The sequence below is a fragment of the Nyctereutes procyonoides genome, unplaced genomic scaffold (assembly GCF_905146905.1).
Source record: "Nyctereutes procyonoides isolate TBG_1078 unplaced genomic scaffold, NYPRO_anot_genome, whole genome shotgun sequence".
In the NCBI taxonomy this organism is placed as follows: domain Eukaryota; kingdom Metazoa; phylum Chordata; class Mammalia; order Carnivora; family Canidae; genus Nyctereutes; species Nyctereutes procyonoides.
In genome coordinates this window covers 6,380,017-6,399,229 of record NW_026575134.1, presented here as the reverse complement: position 1 = coordinate 6,399,229, position 19,213 = coordinate 6,380,017, and the positions used below count along the sequence as shown (strand labels likewise).

Sequence of the window (19,213 nt, the reverse complement as noted above, 5' to 3'; positions counted from 1 at the left end):
TAGTTTCTCACCTTATAAAATGAACTTGGAAGTACAAAATTACTTTCTTACTCAGTCTGCAAGGTGACTGACACTAACATAGTAGCTAAATTTAAAAGCTAAGTATTATGAGGTGAGTATAAGAGGGAAAATAATTTCTGCTTCAAAGGCTTATTATTATATGGCATTTACCATACCACATGTAAAAAAATAAAAGTTAAAAAATTAAAAAATAATTACAGGATCCCTGGGTGGCACAGCGGTTTGGCGCCTGCCTTTGGCCCAGGGCGCGATCCTGGAGATCCGGGATCGAATCCCACGTCGGGCTCCCGGTGCATGGAGCCTGCTTCTCCCTCTGCCTGTGTCTCTGCCTCTCTCTCTCTCTCTCTCTCTCTCTCACTGTGACTATCATAAATAAATAAAATAAAATAAAATAATTAAAAAAAATAATTACAAAGCAAACAAAATATGTGATCTGTGATACATACCTATGTCTGAGAGGCCTGTTTTTAATATTTTTACCTCCTGCTTTTCTACTCTGGATTGTAAAATGCCCCAGTTTTTCCGAACACAGTCCTGACAGTACTCTCAAATGAACTACTCTGCTGAAGTCGGCCAAAAGACAAGCCTGGGCTGTGAGCAGGTTTCTAAGGAGGCGAGAATCCTGTGGGTGAGGACTGGAGGTTTTCCCAATCCTCCCGCCGCCTCCTTGACCCCTGTAGTCATCAGGCCTCCTGTGTGGACCAGCAGCTTTGGCCCAAGCATCCCAACAAGCAGTATAAACACTGCCTCACTTGTAAGGCAAGTGTTTGGTAAGTATTTAGTCATATTTTTTCAGACAGACAAACTGAAAACACCAAACAGTCAAGTGGCCTAAGGCTAGTTCCCTTCTTAAAAACCTGGAGCTGCTGCCTATTGAATTACCTTGACCTTTCCACTATAACAGAGACCAGAGGCCAGAATTTGTCAAGTTCTGGCTTCTTCACATACATGTAATTTATTTCACTTTCATCTTTGCTGTAGCCAACTTTACCAAAACCAGGAGTAATAAACCTTGTCTTATCAGGTATTAAAGTCCCTGGACTGGAGGACTTGAAGGGAAGAGAGGTAGGAGGAAGCTAATTCTAGAAAAATGCAATAAATGACGGTAGAAAGTCCTACTGGCCCTGTCATGACGCATTCATCATGGTCTCTTAAACCTTCATTAACTATAGAATCATATGCTTACTCCAAAATATCTGTTGCATGGCACATGCGACACGTGCAAAATGCTAACGCTGGCACATGCTATGGCCAGCTTACCTTTCCAGGGCTTTCTTTTACCACGTCGTCAACTAACCTATACCCCGACTGAACTGCCTATCATATTTCTGGGGCATAGGTCACATTTCTCCTGTTGAGGCCTTTTCTTGTGTTGCTCTTCCCACTTGCAACCCACTCTGTCATGCCTGAAATCTTAGACCTTACGGCCCATCAGATCACCACTCCTAGATTCCTGCTAGTCAGTATCTCACTCTTCTACATCATTTTAGCACCACTACTTGAAACTCTTTTGGCGTAGTATCATGATACTCTGTGACTCTCGGGTCCCTCCCCACCCACTCAGCATGCCAGCTGGTAAGCAACTTAACAGGGGAGAGAGCAAGCCACGTCTTGTGAGGAAAGACACATGGGAGTCATACTTCCATTTGTTGGCAGTGATTTCTGATTTGTTGGCTGTGCTCTCTCTTCCACAGTTTTTAGAATTATAATTCTGGTGAAGCCCCTTCTCCAGACCCTGTCCTATTATGGGGTATGTGGGGGGGGGGGGTGCACTTGCTCAGACTGCTTATGGGGAAAGAGTTGCTTTTCCTCTGATGACAATGCATTACAAGATGCCCTCAAGGTAGTTAACTGGAGTCAATGGCTGAGTCACAGTGATTACTGAATATACAGGAAGTAGTGGGCTGCAAACACACATCACTGTCACGCTCAAAGCAAGGAAAAACAAGGTCTGTCTACTGTAATGACCTAAGTTCCGGCCTGTTCACAATCATCCAAGAAGGTAGTAGGTACATCCATGGAAGTAAACTGGAAAAAGTAACCTGGATGGTGACTTCCAAATAGAAATCAAGGCTCTTTTTCATGATATAATACTATCTCCTGTAAGTTGGATTAGAAAGCCTCTTAATTAGTCCAAACTCTACAGAAAAACTGCCACTTGCTTTTACTTTAAGAACAGATGGCCCACCCGGACCCTGGTTTTCTATGATTTGGCAACAGCATGAAAAACAAACAAACAAACACTGAAAGGAAGTAAAAGTTGGAGGAAAATCAGATATGAAGCAATAAACTTACACATATACAATAAACAGTATGTAATTGTTCAAAAATAAAGCAGCACAAAACTGCATACAGTGTTACCATTTACTTTACTATACAGGTTGTAATATTTATCAATAAGCATTGGGCAAAAGTGCTCTCAGAGAAAGACTCACTTTTCCCTCTCTAATCTATTCAAAGAACGTTTGTTTTTAAAGAAACAAGCTCCAGAATAGAAATAACTTCCACCGGTTGAAGGCCTCATGCTCTACCAGCATGTTTAAGCTCAATAAGTGAATATTAAGAATGTAGGAAAAGAGCTCATGAATGTCCTTTATTGTGGGCAATTATAACCATATCAAGCCTAATCACACTGGCCTTTTCAAAGCAAAGTATCAGATTTCTGGTTTTCATCAGCTCCCGTGCTCAGAAGGAAGGAAGATCTTTGGCTTCATAATACTCTTCCCTCATAAAACAGGTTAAACCTAAAGGTGTGCGTCTCTAATACGGGCTTGTTGGCAAAGCAGAAGGATAAGGACCTGCTAGCTTTAAATTATCATTCCTAAATTAGTTTTGCATGTGCTATGGACACATAGAAATACTTTAAGCTTCTGAAATGTTTGGATTAAAGCAGTTATTTTGCAAATCTTCAATCAGGCAGGCAGTAGGTGATTAAAACAGAAATAAGATAAAACATCAGTGAAGCAAAAGAAAATACTCCGAAGGGACTGAGAATGTTCATAAGCTACTAGGCAACATGAATTCAGGGTAGGGCATCCTTACTATTAACACTTAAGGACCTCCTCAGGGCTAGTCAGTCTCGGTCTTCTCAAGGATGGAACTGAAAAATACGGCGGGGGGAGGAGGAAAAAATTAGATGACAACTAGCAAAAATCAATAAACACCTTTGTTAATATGGATCGCTTTTATTCTGTACTTTGCTTTTAGACAGTGAATTTTCAAATAAATTCTTATAAATTTGCAGTAAAATTTTCACTTCTGATTAAAAAAAAAAAAAAAACCACCACACAATAGTTGTGGTCAAATTAGAAATTACACCAAAATTACCATATGACAGTACATACAATCACCCCTAGCGACTGGGAAACTGGCTCCCAGCCACGGAGGGCACGCGGTGAGGAGGAAGGGCCCTGCCGGGAGCAAACAGTCTTTCTGATCATCTTTACTCCTCTTTGACTTCATGACCACTGTTCCCACTGTGCTGGAACACAGGAATCTGCTCACCATCCTTGAGCTTTAAGAAGACCTCCTGAAGGTGCCACCTGAGAGAAACCAAAAGAATAGTCTCCTCTCTAATCGTACAGCAAGGCAAATCCATGGTGGGGGGGGGGGAGCAGTTACTTTTTGAATAATGTCTTAAAATTTTAAACACTATTGTACACTGGAGCTATGTTAGCATAATATTCTAACTTTGTATTATGGACTCATTGTCTAACCAGCATCACTGTTAAGGCAAGTTTAACAAGGAATGAATGACAGGTGAATGGAAGGGGCCTCAGGGGAGAGGAGAGGCTTATTCCCCATTTCCTAATTCACATCAACCTTCCATTCCTGGCTGGAACTCAGCCAGCTCCTTCATTAATCCCAGGCGCAGGGGTCAATGAGCCCAGGGGGAGCCAGGTGGGGGTTGCCTAAGGGCTGCTTGCTCCTTTTGTCCTGGGGAATTAAAACACATCTTGGCTAAACAGCAAGCATCTCTGAGAGAGGCTTCCCAAGGGGGAAGTGAGTGAATGTAGCTACTGGCAACCAGACAAGAAAAGCCAATTAACGGGGTGGAGATCTTATAGAAAGAATGTGATGAATAATTCTGGAACAGGAACCCATGCCTTTCTTCATTTGTAATGACCGAGGCAGTAGTGTTAGAAGCTGCAACACAGCATCAATTACCATAGATCTAGACCACTGTAACTGTAAAGTTCTTCACAGTCAGCAACATAAGGACAGCACAATTCACGCGATTGTACTGGATAAAATGTCTGGATGAGCTAAGAGCCAAACACACTGGCTTGGCATCCAGGCCGTGGAACTTTTCGAGCTTTGAAAAATGAACTGTTATTCCTGCAATCATTTCACTACAAATGAAAACGGCAATCAGGCTTGTTGCGATCAGAAAGTTCTCTTCCTGCTCCCCCATTCCCAGCCACCCTCCACAATACCTCTGAAAGGGGGCATCTCTGGATGAGCTGACATAGAGATGGCCCTCTGACTTGGATCCAGAGACAGGAATCTTCAACTGGGGGTTAAAAAATGTGAGATACAATTGGATACATTGTTGTCCTCTAAGGAGAAGAAAAAAATGCTATTTTCAGAGCGAACCCTAAGAAGTCCAAAAGTCATTCACATAATCGGTTGTTTTCTAACTGAGCCTCGCTGCAGAACTGACCTGATTTTCCATCTGGCTCCCTCCAAATGTCCTGCCCCTCTTTGGGTGGTTTGGTGAGATCAATCGCAGTCCTCCTATTGGGCAAAGGGACCTTATGTGCAAACTCAATGCTCTGAGTACTGACAATGATACTCAAAACACCACTGCTAGAAAAGAACAAACTACAGGTACTTGCAACAACACGGATATCAGAGATAGACCAAGTGAAAGACCCTACCCAAAAATATATAATGCATGATTTCATGTTCCAGAACAGGTTAAAAATTATTAGAAAAGTGATGGTCTCCAGCGGGGCTGAGGGATGTGAGAGGACCAGTAGGGGAGAGCATGAGGGACTCTGAGGTGAACAGCCTCCATCTAGATGGGGGCATGGGTTGCACAGGTGTATGCGTCTATTAAAATTCATCAAAAAGATTTGTACCTTTCCCTAAATGCAAATTTTACCTCAAAAAAAGAAAAGAACGATAAACAAATATTAAACTCTGGCTAATGATATGTTGCTTATGTGTTTAAATGAAGTGTATGGATGTTTGAAAATAATGTGTTCATGGACAGAGATATGGCTAGGACAACAGATAATGGGATAAAGCGGATCAAAATATTATAGCTGACCCTTGAACAACATGTCAAAAATCGCAACTAACTTTCGACTCCCCCAAAACTTTACTACTAGCCTACTGTTGATCAGAAGCCTTACTGACAATGTAAACAGTTGATTAACACATATCTTGGTTGTCATATGTATTTTACATTGTATTCCTACAATAAAGCAAGCTAGAGAAAAAAAAAAAGTTAAAATCATAAGGAAAAGCAAATACATTTACAGTATTTTATGTCCTGAAAAATCTGTGTATTAAGTGGGCCCATCCAGTTCAAACCTGTGTCATTCAAGGATCAACTCTAATCGAATCCAGGTAGCAGCTATGTGGGTGCCACGGTATAAATTCTTTTATCTTTTCTGTATGTTTAAAACCTTTCATAATAAAAGAGAAAAAAAAGTCCACTGTTTAAATGGAGGAGCTATTACCAGCAATTTTTAGGGGGCACATACTCTGATCTGGACCGTAAAGAACAGGCTTTGAGGAAAGTGTGTGGAGGCTCCTTTGGGAAAGATGGCAAGGGGTTCTTGGCCAGTTCTTGGGCCCCAGTGACTGCGGGCTGGGCCCACACCACATGGGGGACGCTGCCCAGATGCTGCTGTGCCCTGAGCCAAGGGATCAGCCTGGGAGCCTCAGAGCGAGCCGGGACATACCACTTAACACTCCTACTTAGAAACACACTGAATGTAGAATGTTCGATTTCTCAGTGAAAACTAAAGATGGTTTGAGCCTTTGGAAAGGGACACAACGTGGTGGTAGGGAAGCCTGTTATCAGGCACCTGCAGGGCCCCAGGTGATGGGACACACTTCTTGGGCCGCAGGTGATGGACAAAGGTACTTTCAGGAGCTAAGAGATGGCTTATCTCAGCCGCTCCAAACTGCTACCGAGACGAAGAAGTGCTTGGTATATACACCCAACATCTGTGTTTATTCTCCCTCTTTCGTTTATTTGAACACACTATACAGAAGAAAGACACGGGCTTTGGGATGATGGCTCCCTTGCCCGAGTGGAGTAGTCCCCTGTCACGCTAAGACAGTTCTGCAGGTTCCACTTTTGGGACAGAGCCCCCCTTTTCTTGGGATTATAAAATGAAGCAGCAGAGCCCAGACTGAGCATCTCTGCATTCTACAAGAAAACACAAGAAAGTTGTGTGTATGTGTGTGGTGGGGTGTGTGGACAGAAGCAAGTAGGACGGTGACCAGCAGCAGACACTGCCTTCCGGCAGCTGCGTTAACACACAGCTGACTGTAGAGGAGGTGAGTAAAGAACACTGAGAAAATGTCATACGTGCTCCGTAAACTGAAGAGCAAGAGCTGACCTTGAATTCTCGTCCCTGTTGAACTATGGTGCTGCCACGTAACAGAAGCCCAAAGCCAGCACCAGAGCCAACACTGCCGTGTGTCGCGGGAACCCAGGCTGCAGGAAGCCGGGGGTGAAGCCCTCTCGGCACCTCTCACAGTGTGCCCCGATTCTGGACCAAAGCAAAAGCTGGACCTGACCAGAGAAGCTTCCCTACCACAAGCACGATGGTGTCAACCACTCATCAGGGCACCAGAGCAGAGAACTGATGCTGTGTCAACCTGCCCTCAGCAAAGGCGCTTGCAGCCTTCCCGAGCATCAAAAGCAGACCCAGTGCTCTGTGCTGCAGACACAGTGAACAGCCAGAAGAGCCATCCCACATGTTGTGACAGGCTTGACGACAGTGCACAGAAGGCCATCTGGCACTCTGCACCTGTCCGCCCCTTCCCTTTTCTCCTCCTGGGCTCCTCCTCTCGCCTAGTGGTACTGCCACCCTTCCATTCACCCAGGTTGGACATGAAAGCATCACCTCTGACCCACCTTCTCCTGACAGAACCAAGCCACAGCTCTGGCCCATGCTCTCACCACTGCACATCTGCATGGCGATGCTGCTTTCCTTAAGGCAGTTCCCCATACCTGTTCCCTGGATATCATCAATCAGCTTGAATTTGCTTTCTTTTAAAGCCAGATCAAATACATTTATCAAAATATTTGAGCTTGAATGGCTTTTGTAAGAAAAATATCCCAATGAAACAATTCCCATTAAAAAATTCATAAAAACAATAACCCCAAAAAAACTAGATTAGGTCATCTTGCTCTTATCCTTAAAATCCTTCCGGCTTCTGCTGGCCCCAGAATCAAGTGTGCACACTTCACATGATGATGTCACGGCCCTGCAGCCCAGCCCAGCCCAGCCCAGCTACCCACATCTCCCTCCACAGCCTGTACCTCCACTGAGTTCACTCTGGCAGGAAACACGGCGGCACGCCTTCACGTGCATGCTGCACCTGGGCCTGGCATTCCTTTCTTCTACGACAATATTCCAGGTCAATACCTGCTCCCTCCGGAGCCACTACAACAGCACTTGCCTCACCCTGTCTTACTTGGAAGTTTTAAGCTATAGTCCTTGAAAGCCTGCATCTCTATATTCCCCCACACAGCATAGAATCATTCCTTTAACTTGACATGAACTCAAAACATAGTTGTCAGGTTGAGTTTCCTGGCTGAACAATAAAAGAACATCAGATGCAACTGAGAAAATGGGACTGGCTTCCCTTTGAAGCAATGCAAATAAATGGGCAGCAAAACTACATTTTCCAGAGTTGCTCATATTTGAATGAGCACCGACTGGCTGTGGATGTACTTCAAGTTCAAAGCTGAAGCTGTGGCTCCACCACCACGCTCACTTTCCTACAACCTTCAGGTCAAGATCACCTCCTTCCCTGCCCCATTAATTCCTCAGAAAGGAAGAAAAATATAGGAGAATAAATTAACCCATACAGCCTTCAGAAGTGCTCAGTAAAACCTAGGGGCAGTTTTACTCAGTGAATTTTCTCATCAAATCTTATTCCAGATTCCTCCTAGACTCCCCCCAGATGGTGGCAGCCCTCTCCTCGACTTTGATAGGCACTCAGCCTGAGTCTGCACGGGAAGCACATTACCTGGGCATCGGCAATGTCCACAAAGTTGTACTTGTCGGTGAGGTGGAGATAGTGGATGTGGAGAGGAGGGCCCAGGGCTTCCAGGGCCTCAGGGTGGCTGTGCAGCTGCTCCAATGCCAGCTGGTAATAGGAAGCCTTGGAGAAAGCTTCTAAAGGGGAAAGACAGTTGTTATACATTTATTTTTCTTTTTTCAACTTGGTAGACTCTCTGCAGAAAGTCAGAGGACACAATTCACGTACAGCATGGAAACAGAAACAAATGTGAAATTTCTGGATAGAAAAATAATTAGGGGGATCCCTGGGTGGCGCAGCGGTTTAGCGCCTGCCTTTGGCCCAGGGTGGGATCCTGGAGACCCAGGATCGAATCCCACGTCGGGCTCCCAATGCATGGAGCCTGCTTCTCCCTCTGCCTATGTCTCTGCCTCTGTGTGTGTGTGTGTGTGTGTGTGTGTGACTATCATAAATAAATAAAAATTAAAAAAAAAGAAAAAAGAAAAATAATTAGGGACCATCCACTGTTAAGCTGTCCATTTTAGAAAAAGTCAGTATCTGCGGGAATATGGTAGATAAACGTGAGCAAGGTATTTGATAGTCCTGTGCCTCAATCTCTCCATTTCCCGTTTCCTGCCTCACACACTGCCTCATTTCTTCATCAGGGGATTGGCTTGGAGCTTCTCCAGTTTTCCTTTTAGTTCTAAAGTCGTATGATTCCATGACTGGCTCAAAGTGACACAGCCCAAGGCAGAGCTGTGGCCACAGTCTATGACTCTGAACTTTTACACACTGCTCCCTCCACTAAGATGAAGGTCCTGATAAACCGGCAAAAAAAAGGACCACAACTTCAACAACAACAAAACCCTTGGGCCAAGAAACAGAAACTGAAAATGCTAATTTGTCATGTTTATATATTTTTTAAAAAAACATTTTATTTATTTATTCATGAGAGACAGAGAGAGAGAGACAGAAACACAGGCAGAAGGAGAAGCAGGCTCCATGCAGGGAGCTCAACTTGGGACTCAATCCCAGGTCTCCAGGATCACGCCTGGGGCTGAAGGCGGTGCTAAACTGCTGAGCCACCCGGGCTGCCCATCATGTTTATAGATTTTTTTTTAAATCATGTTTATAGATTTAAGGTAACATTTCATGTAGGTAAAGCCTTTAAATTGTCCTCAGTCGCAGGTACACTTCTTGGTCCAAAGGCTACTAGTAGAAGCCCCTCCCTGAAGGTGTAAGATAGACAAGCTGTCCCTGGGAAAGAGCAAAAGTAGGCTTCCCAAGTAGGGTTTTCAGTTTGGCAACAAGAAAGAGCTTCCTTCCTACAGGCCTGATCTCAATTTTGGGACAGAAAGACACGTTGAGCCTGTAGGGGCCAAGGAAAATGCCCCTCGCAGGCTGCATCCCAGGAGTGGGCTTGTAGGGGATGCTGCAGGTATGAAAAGGTGCCAGCCAAGATAAGAAGAGGAGCAGTGAAGGCTGGCTCCAGATTTTCATGGCTAGACACTGTTCTCAATATTTCGTGTGTCTCACAGAGCTTAACAGATCACAGGTTGTGGGATTTTATTTTACAACAATTTCATGCACAGGCACTAATATTATCTCTCACTGCACAGATAACTGAGGTGAGGGATCCTCCCACAGGGCCACACAGTGCAGAGCTGGAGCTGGGATTCAACCCAGGAGGGTGGCTACAGGTGCCAGCTGGGGTATCTCTACTGGATGACCCCAGCCTTCTAAGAAGGAAAGGCAGGCAGTCTCCCGACCCCTAAAATGCACCCATTCGTGTTGTGTCCTGCCCCCATCCTCGTGGCAAAAGGGGAGAGGAGACTGAGCTATTCCAGTCTGAATTATCCCTGGCGGTGCTCATCTCAGGTCACCTCAAGACTCTGAGACCTGTGAGCCAACTCTGAAGGAAGATGGGGAACAATGTATGCAGAGGACACTGAGCTCTCATTGCCTGTCTGCTGGTAATACTCACATCCTGGCAGGAAGTGAAAATGGCACACAGTCAGAGTGAGAAGCCAAGCTCGACAGGCATAAAGGATCTTCAAAGAAAGTCAGTCTTGGGGGGAAAAAAAAAACTGCTGCTGCTTTGCAACCAGCAGCATTAAAATGACCTTAAATGCCTTGGCTGTCCACAGTAATTGTGGCCTGTCTTTACAAATTCAAATTTGGGTGCAGTGGGGCTGGACTCGGCATCTGTCAGGATTTTGCATTCTGGACCCTGCCTTTATTTTCTGCTCTCACCAAAGTCTCTTGCTCAAGGTCCCCTCCTCCACTAAATCAATAGCAGAGAATGGCAGGGCAAACAGGCTGACGACACTTGAGAATCAGCCAGTTTTCCCCACCTGTGAACCATCTGGTATTCCCTTTCCCTCTCTTCTTTATATAATCTCAGAAATCTTAAGGGATCTCTTGTGTGTGCACTAGAGTAAAAGCTCATCTTGCTTTTTGCAAGGCCCCTGATGCAAATGAATCCTGGTCCTTTCATTTGCACTCATAGCTCCAGGAAAAACTAGGATTATAGGATAAGCAAGAAGCTATAGCCAATGGGAATAGTGTACTGGCTTCTAAAAATAGCCCTCTCCTCCTTTCTCTAATCTGCTGAAAGCATCTGAAGTATTTCCTTTGATGGAGGAGCAGGGCTGAGACAGCTAGGAGGAAGCCATGCCTCGAGTGGCTTGGTTTGCTAGATACTTACTTTGTATAAGGTAATATATAAGGGTACAGCTCCCGCTGGCCACCACACCGGAAAAAAAGAGCAGTCTCCCCAGAGGCAATGGCATTTTGCTTCCTGGAGACTTGAAAACAAAAGGCATGGATTTATTGTTAAATTCAGGTTTAGGCCAAGGGCCTTTGCCTATGTCGGGCCACAAGGGAAAGAAAGCCAAAGAGGAAGCCAGCATGGAGGCGAGGCCACCTTCCCTATTTGCTTCCTTTCAGAAAGCCGGGCAGGCTCTGGAGCCAAAGCAAAATGCCCTCCAGAGGGTGGCCCACATCCAGGACCCAGGCCGTGGGGGCGATGGCTGAGCACAGAGCAAGCATTCAGCCCCGCTGTCTTTTCGGACAGAACCCAGCCTGTGTGCCAAGTCCTGCACGGCCAGGAAGCACAACCACTTTGTCTCAGACCGGCTGGTAAACAGGAAGCTTATCCTTTTGTGGCAATAGTTGGTCTTATGAGGCTACGAATGGGCCGGAGTGGTCACTGGTTGCTTTCTTTCATATTTTGAAAAATGTCCCACCCCCTGGATGAGGAAACCATGATCATGACTTTCAAGATGAATGAACAGATGGAGAGGAACCAGCTCAGCAAATTCAGCACACCACACCCACCCTGGCCTCAACGCCCGTCTCCGAAGGCCTGGGTGGGGCTTGAGGCCGCACTTAGGCCTCAAAGGCGCCAATTATCTACCTTCCCAGTGGCCACTTAACCACTGCTCACACCTGGCCTGGGCCACTTGGTTAAGCTGTAAGATACCCGGCCATAAATCAGAGTAGGACACTGGCTTAGATCAGGGTCACCATTCAAATGCCCACAAGACCACCCAAGTCATATAAATGAGAGAAGACACTGAAAAGTGAGGAGTGCGTGGCCCAGCCAAGGGACAGCTTGAGCCCGCCTCCAGCTCATAATGGCTTTGTGAGCCAAGTCTAGATGGATCTTCATTTCAAGAGGTCTTTTATGTGAAACTGTCTAATTCTAAATGTTGACAACTAATTACAAAAAAAAAAAAAAAAAAAAAAACACACAATGCCTATGAGTCAGATTCTTTCCTCAGGCTTCCAGTTTGCTTTGACCACCCAAGCCGCATCGGGGCATCCTCACCCTCCGGCAAGATTTAGGTAAATTCCTCTGTCTTGGTTGACATTTTTCCAAAAAAGAAATGAGATTTTGGGCAGAGATGGAAATCCCAGGTTATAGGAAGAGAAAGATGAAAGTGTTTATGTCCCCATTTGAAGACTGTATCTTAGATTTTATGTGTTTATTTAGGACAAAGTCTTTGATGTGACGTAAAGGGGTCTAAGACATTGCTGTGCCAAGAGACGTGGGCATAATGCTAGCTCCTGTGCCAGCTGAACCTGTGAGTCAAGGCATCCATATTCTCACCATTTCCTCCTTTAACTTCTAGAATATAGAGTGTAACAACATGGTCTGCTTATCACTTCTGATAAGGTACATGAATCCATAAGAAGGCCTACTGGAGAAAGTTCCTCATGTGGATATTCTTTCTGGGAACTGAGAACTGAACACACCCTCAGATAAGGTTCAGGTTGACCAGTTCTACACAAAAAGTACATTAAATTGAGGTCTATGTATAGAAAGGAATTTCATCAACGTATCAGCAGGGAGCATGAAGCTGTAGATCATCCCTGTATTATTTACTTCTATCCAGTGTTATCCAATTAAGAGAAACCCAAGATACCTGTACCGGGATTTCTGGGACAGTTTTGGCTGGTGCTGGGTAGTTTGTAAGGATACTTATGAAAGTGGAATGTAAAGTTAATTACAGCAATGTGATCTGGGAAAAGTCACTTAGTCTCATAATGAAAATGGTCAGAGCAGCTCCAAAAAATGCATGAGTCAGATCTTGCTTAATGCGAAGGACAGTTCAGGAGTGTGGAGCAGTGAGTATGAATCACACAGAATTCCACACAAGGCTGTAGTTTCTAAGGCCAGCAGGAGGTGTGAGGAGAAAAGTGTTCTGAAGCAATGCAGAGACTAGCTACCCATCTCTCATGTGAAGTTACAGTCACGGGTGGACACAGAGACCAGGAAAACCGCACAATTATTGAGGGAGCAACTTACATCTACTGTCTAACTTGAGAATACTCTGGCAAGCTCTAATAGGGAACACAGCCCCCAGAACATGCGTTACCTTTGCCACTTCAAGGCGCAGCTTTCTTGAAAATCATCAGAGGACAGTTACTCTGCAATTAGATAAAGGTGTTACATTAGAATCAAACCCAGCTCTGATTTCCAGGTTTAGACAGCCAAGATTTATTACCAATCCAAGCTTTGCAACATGAAGTTAGGTTTAAATTTCAAAACAAGCCTTGTCTATAAAGGGCCCTGGTTTGCCCTACTTTCTCTTTTGCCATATTAAGAAGACACGACGAAGCCTGCTGGATTCCTGTGTGTGTATGGTGACCTCTTGCAGCAATCAGAAAACTGCTGTGGGAGGGGCAGGAGCCCTCGGGTCCGCAGCAGCCCACCGAAATGAGGTGCTATCAACAGAAGCTGCACACCATGAATTAAAGACAGTTTCTCGGGGTTAAAAAGAAACAATAATGTCCGCATAGACTTTAATAATAATGATAATAGGTAACACATATCTCTTACTATGAGGCACTATATTCTAAGCACTATACATACAATAAATAATTCACTTAATTCTCCCAATCACCTCATGAAGTAGGAACTACTGTTATCATCCCTATTTTACAGATAAACCTGAGGCATAGACGGGTGAAGTAGAGTGCCCAAATTTACAGACCTGTGTCTTAAGTGGTGGAACTGGGATTCAGACCCCGGCAGTCTAGCCCAGGATCTGTGTTCTTAATTGCCATGATACACTGACTTGAAGATCTCTGATTTCAGAAATAGTGAAATGTAAAAAAATAAATGTCTCTAAATTCAATATATCCATAATGTTCAGTACAAAAAGGGCTCATCATAAATGGCTTTCCTGCTATTTTTTGTAATAAGAATGTGGCATACACTTATACTTTCACTCTTTTGTTTAGCCAATGGTTGCTGAGGGCCAGCTCTGGTCAGATAAAGAGTGCTGAGGGGAGTACAGATGACTCACAAAAGGGCCATCATGTCCACCTGTGCAGTTCAGCACAGCACAATCCTAGCAGGGTGCCACTTCAGGTTAGACATCATCTTAGACTCCTATTTATTAAGACAGTCTTCCAACAAGTTGGAAGTTCTAAAAAGTAACTTGTGGAAGGGGTGGGTGCCTCCTTCTAATTTGCACAAGGGCCCCTAGTCCGCCCACACATGTGCTCCAGGAGAGGAAGTGACATGCAGGAAGTGGTTGGCTATGCCGGGAAGGGACGAGCAAAGGTTTCACAGAGGAAACTGACTGGAGAGACATCAGAGAACCAGGTTTCAGATCAGCAGACGTGAAGAGCAAAGGCCCAGCAGCAGACTACAGAGGAGTGGGAGGGTCACAGGATATTGGTCTGACTATGGAGGCAGTTCCTGCTAAGAAAGACCATTCATCCGCAGGTGAGGGGCTGCACACAGGAGGAGCAGCCATGCAGCAGAACAGCTAGATGACCTGTGACGGAGCGCAAAGCCAAGAGCTAACACTGAGGCAGGAAGAGTCTATCAAAAGGACAGTTTCTTAAACTATGTATTTGCTAACTGGTACGTGAGTTATTCTAAAAAGGATGATGGGTCTAACAAGGATGCACATTTTAGAAGAGAAGAAGAAAACTGAATGAGGCGATGAAGCCAAAGAGAAAATAACTTTAATGCAGCTAAGGTAAAGAGTGCACAAAATTACACTCTCTCACGCACTAGACGGGTCTTCGAGGTAGCCATAGATCGGACACAGAGCTTCCTATCTGCTCAGCAGAAAGGGATGTCTAAGCAGCTACAAGGACCAGAGTTGTCCATGGGGTAACAGAAACCAGCAGCCCAGGAGGAACCGCAATTCCTCGTACCCGGAGCCTGAGAAAGGTTCTCCCACACAGGCTCGGCAATGGAGTCTCTGAAGTGCCTCATACTGCAAACAACATCCCTAGGATTTTTTTGAAAAGTTCACAACTTCCAAAGAACTATTTTTTATAAGATCCCATAATAAAAGCCACAATCACAGACCAGGAAAAAACACAGCCAATTTATAAGTGGCCAAGACAGTGAGGCCCAGGTAGGAAGCTCTAATGGGCTACCCTGACCCAAAGGAGAAATGAGGAGTCATGACGACTGGTCTCCAGGCGGGTGCTTCAGGTGTGACAGTGGGGTGAGGGGTCTGGGAGTGGGGCTGGCTGGGAAGAACGGGGATTCAGCCTCGCCCCTCTTCAATCAGCTTCAGTCTACCTGCCTCATCAGCTGTCCTGAGAAAGTGCTGAGCAGCCTCCAATCTCACACACACAAAAATTCAAAAAGGCCTGGCCTAGGATCAGAGAGAGATTGTAGGCTGCCTCTAAGATCGTTACATCTTAGAACTAAACTTTTGATAACTGAAAATTTTTAAATTTGATGTGAAAAGCTGCAAGAAACTCAAAAGTCAGTTAGCCTAACACACAATTAAGGCAGATTTGTGGCTTTACAGTTAACTAAGAGGCAAGAGCTGTACACATTTTGGTTAGCCACAAGAAGGTGGAACAGAGTACAGGCAAGCTCTCCTCAGAAAGCTCTAACTAGCTCTGCTCTGACACACACAGAGTGACTTAGGCCTCCAAAGGCCAATGGCTTACAAACACTCTAGAACACCTTTCTAGAATCAAAGGGCAACCTGTGAAACTGATGCCGGCAGAGCTGCTCAGGCCAGCACAGGGTTGGAGGGGCCTCCTGTCTGCCTCCCTTTGAGCCCCCAACCAGATAAAGAAGATCTGCAGGAAGTATCATTAGGGGGATAAACACGAGCAGCCAGAGGGTTCAAGCCACAGGCAGGAACTGACCGGGGAAGCATGGAAGCAGTCTGGTGGTGCAGTCTCAAGCCGGGCTGCATGTCAGAATCATCTGAAGAGCTTTAAAAAAAAAGAGAGAGAGAGAGAGCTGTCCAAACCACTCCTCAGATCAATTAAAACAGAATCCATGGGGGTGGGATCCAGGCACAGGGGTCTTTTAACCTCTCAGGTGATCCTAATATGCAGCCAAGCTTAGGAACCAGTGGTCAACAGGAGCAAAGCACAGAAAGTCAGCACATGGCCTGAGATTCAAAGGCTGGTCAGGTGATCCTGTAGGAAATCCTGGGAAGTTAGAGACTAGAAACAGCTAGTTGATCCCATGCCACACACACCATCTACCCCCACCACATCTTGAGAGGTATAGAGCCTGTGGCAATAAATGGAACAGACCCCTCCTCCCTGGCACTGGCCAAGAGGCAGACACTGCACCATCAGCCAGGTCAGATGGTGGGAACCTCAAGCAGAGATGTGCCAGTCTATGAGATAAAACCCCTGAGTTTAATAACAGTTGAGCTCAGGAGGTCCTCACAGCAAGACAGTCATCCCAAAACCCAGCTGAGGAAGATAGACCAATCTACAGGTAAAAATCCTTGATTTTTAACAGGCATTTTTCTCACATTGTATATTTTTGAAATCAGGCTATGTCTTACAAGCGGAATTTCTTAGTAAAGTGATTCTTTTCTCTATACCACCAACCCAAAATTGTTAAAACCATGATTGACCTTAATACATCAAGAGTGGGCATTATAGGCAGCTGAAGAAGGATCAAGGCCAGAGCTTATATGTGAACCCAGAGCCATGCGACCTTCGCAGCAAGACTATTAACATCCCATGGTTCTCTCTAACTCTGGGCTTCGCTGGGGGAGACCCACTTATTTTCCTCTGGATGACATATGGCTGGTGTGGCTTATCCCTCATCTGAGTGACTACCATGGGCTAGGCACAATGCAGGATATTTTATGTGCACTACTACTATTTCTTATACTATCTATGAATGGTAGATATTTTTGCCTTTTTTGAGCTAGGAAAAAAGCCTCAGGAAAGGTTCTGAAACTTGCTCACGGTCACATAGCTACTATACAGCAGAGCTATCACATGTGTGTGTCTGATCCCAGAGGCCACATTTTTTTCCACCAAGTAACAAAACCTATGTTACAGACCACGGGTTTCAAAACAATCAGCTTCCCACGTAGGTGGTATGTGCTGTCCAAAAGCCACTCTAAAAGTTCACATGTGCCATCTGCAGGAAGCAAGCAAATCATCACTATCCTGGGAAATAGTTTAATCAATATATCTCCAGGCTATAAGATTTTACAGATCAAGACAAAGCAAAAACATAAAATCTACTTAGAGACTACCAGGAGGAGGAGAGACAAATCTTCCCTGTTTGTTGAATGACACTGTCCACTGCTACTACCCCTTGAGGATTACATATCCTTCCAACCTTCATAAAAAAAAACCATGACAGGAAGGGGAAGAAAAGGGTCAGAATGCTTAAGAAAAGAGAGATGAAAAAATTAATAGGAATTTAAACTAGAATGAGAGAATAAACCAAAAAGACAAAAATACAGGAAAAAAGAGATTTTAAGAAAACAAAACCATGAATAGTAAAATAAATAAAAGAAGGTAACTTTTAAAAAAGGAATGTATTATACTTGAGATAAAGACAAAAAGGCTAATACCAAAGAACAAAAAGATAAAAGCATGGGAGTAAATATATGAGATAAGAAAAAACTAAAAGAACTTAAATGTTCTCACCAAGAGAGAAATACATGAGGTGATGCACTCATTAATTAACTAGATGGGGGAATCCTTTCATGGTGTATAAGCATATAAAATCATCACAATGTACACTTTAAGTATCTTACAATTTTATTTGTCAATTATACCCCAACAACAACAAGAGGCGATGATATTGATGGGAGGGCACTAGAGTGGAGCTCTAATCCAATACGACTGGTGTCCTTACAAAAAGAGGAAGAGACCAGGGATGCAAGCACAGAAAAAACCATGTGAAGAGGCAGCAGGAAGGTCATCTATAAGCCAAGGAAAGAAACCTCAGAAACCAAACCTGCTAACACCTTGACCTTACACATATAGCCTCCAGAACCGTGTGAAAAGAAAAGAAAAAAAATCTGTTGTTCAAGCACCCACCTCCACAACTTAAAAGACTAAGAAGTTAAATGTTTAAAAAATCAAGCACAAAAATGTTACTGCCAGATTTTTAACCTAGGTTTTGGCTCCCGAATTAAATATAAAATATTTAAATTTATATGGCCTAAAATCCCAGAAAACAAAATATAAAATGTCTGTAAAACTAAGCAGAAGGACTCATTCATCATAATTGAGGTAAAAATACTGTTTTTTGTCTTGATGTTGATAGAGAAGTTAATAGAATTAAAACCATGAATCAAATTCACTAAAGGAAGTAAAAGCAAGCCTTTGTCATAGGAACATCATATCAACTAAAGTAATAAATATGAAGGATTTAGACTCTTATACTGTGGTAGGCAAGCTCCAAAGACGACCCTCAGTAAACCACACCTCCTCATCCCCATAGGCTTGTCACTTGAATCCAGGCTGGCCCTATGACTCACTTCAGCCAACAGAATGAGGCAGTTCCATGCCCCAGTTTTAAGGAGGCCTGGCAGCTTCCAGTTCAGCACTCTTGGGAGTCCTAACCTGCCACCTAAGAAGTATGGTTACCCTGCTGGAGAGACTTCATAAAAAGACCATGTCGAAGTGACCACTTGGAGAAGGAGAGGTCTGAGACTAGATGGAGATAGACAGAGACACCCGACTGTCCCAACATCCCATTTGAACCCAGCTGTCCCTATCAACACACTAGCCATGTGGATGAGCAACCATGGACATTCCAGTCTAGAGGAGCCACCAAATGACTGCAGTGCCAGTAGAATATCCTTGGAGAACGATCATCCATGAATCACAACAGATAAAAAATGGTTCTAGTTTGAAGTCACCACTTTTGAGATGGCTTGTTATGAAGCAATAGAAAACCAAACCATCCTTTAAAAGCTTTTCTGAAAGAATTTTCAAAACTCTGTAAAATACACATTTTTAAAAACAATTTAAAAGGCAACGAAAGGCTTAAAAATAGAAGGCTTGGCATATTCAAATAAAAACAGAGTGGAAATATCCAAAGAGTAGAATTCTAAGGCAAAAACCCTTTTTAACTGAATCAAAGATAGACAAAAATATGACAGCTATGATCAGTAGTAGTAAATAATATAACACTGAAATATATAAGGCCAAAACTGCTAAAGAAAAAAAAAAAGAAGAAAAAAAAGAAAAACCTTAAAAAGTACAC

General features: G+C 44.1%; 1 protein-coding gene across 8 annotated transcripts in view; it reads right to left on the bottom strand.

Moving 5' to 3' along the window:
* Positions 1-2,373: 2,373 nt before the first annotated feature.
* The window catches only part of LOC129494437 (cytochrome c oxidase assembly factor 1 homolog), a 96,088-nt gene continuing 79,248 nt past the window's right edge, over positions 2,374-19,213 (bottom strand). For 7 of the 8 annotated variants that reach the window (XM_055301347.1, XM_055301346.1, XM_055301352.1 and 4 more), the window contains 5 exons: positions 13,119-13,170; positions 10,943-11,042; positions 8,245-8,393; positions 4,458-4,534; positions 2,374-3,563 (listed from right to left, as the gene is read on the bottom strand). In XM_055301347.1, the coding sequence (XP_055157322.1) occupies positions 3,464-3,563; positions 4,458-4,534; positions 8,245-8,393; positions 10,943-11,027 (411 nt within the window). In that variant the 5' untranslated portion in view covers positions 11,028-11,042; positions 13,119-13,170 and the 3' untranslated portion in view covers positions 2,374-3,463. Of the gene's footprint in view, positions 3,564-4,457; positions 4,535-8,244; positions 8,394-10,942; positions 11,043-13,118; positions 13,171-15,876; positions 15,898-19,213 lie in introns of those variants that run through there. The other variant, XM_055301353.1, reaches the window with a different exon arrangement.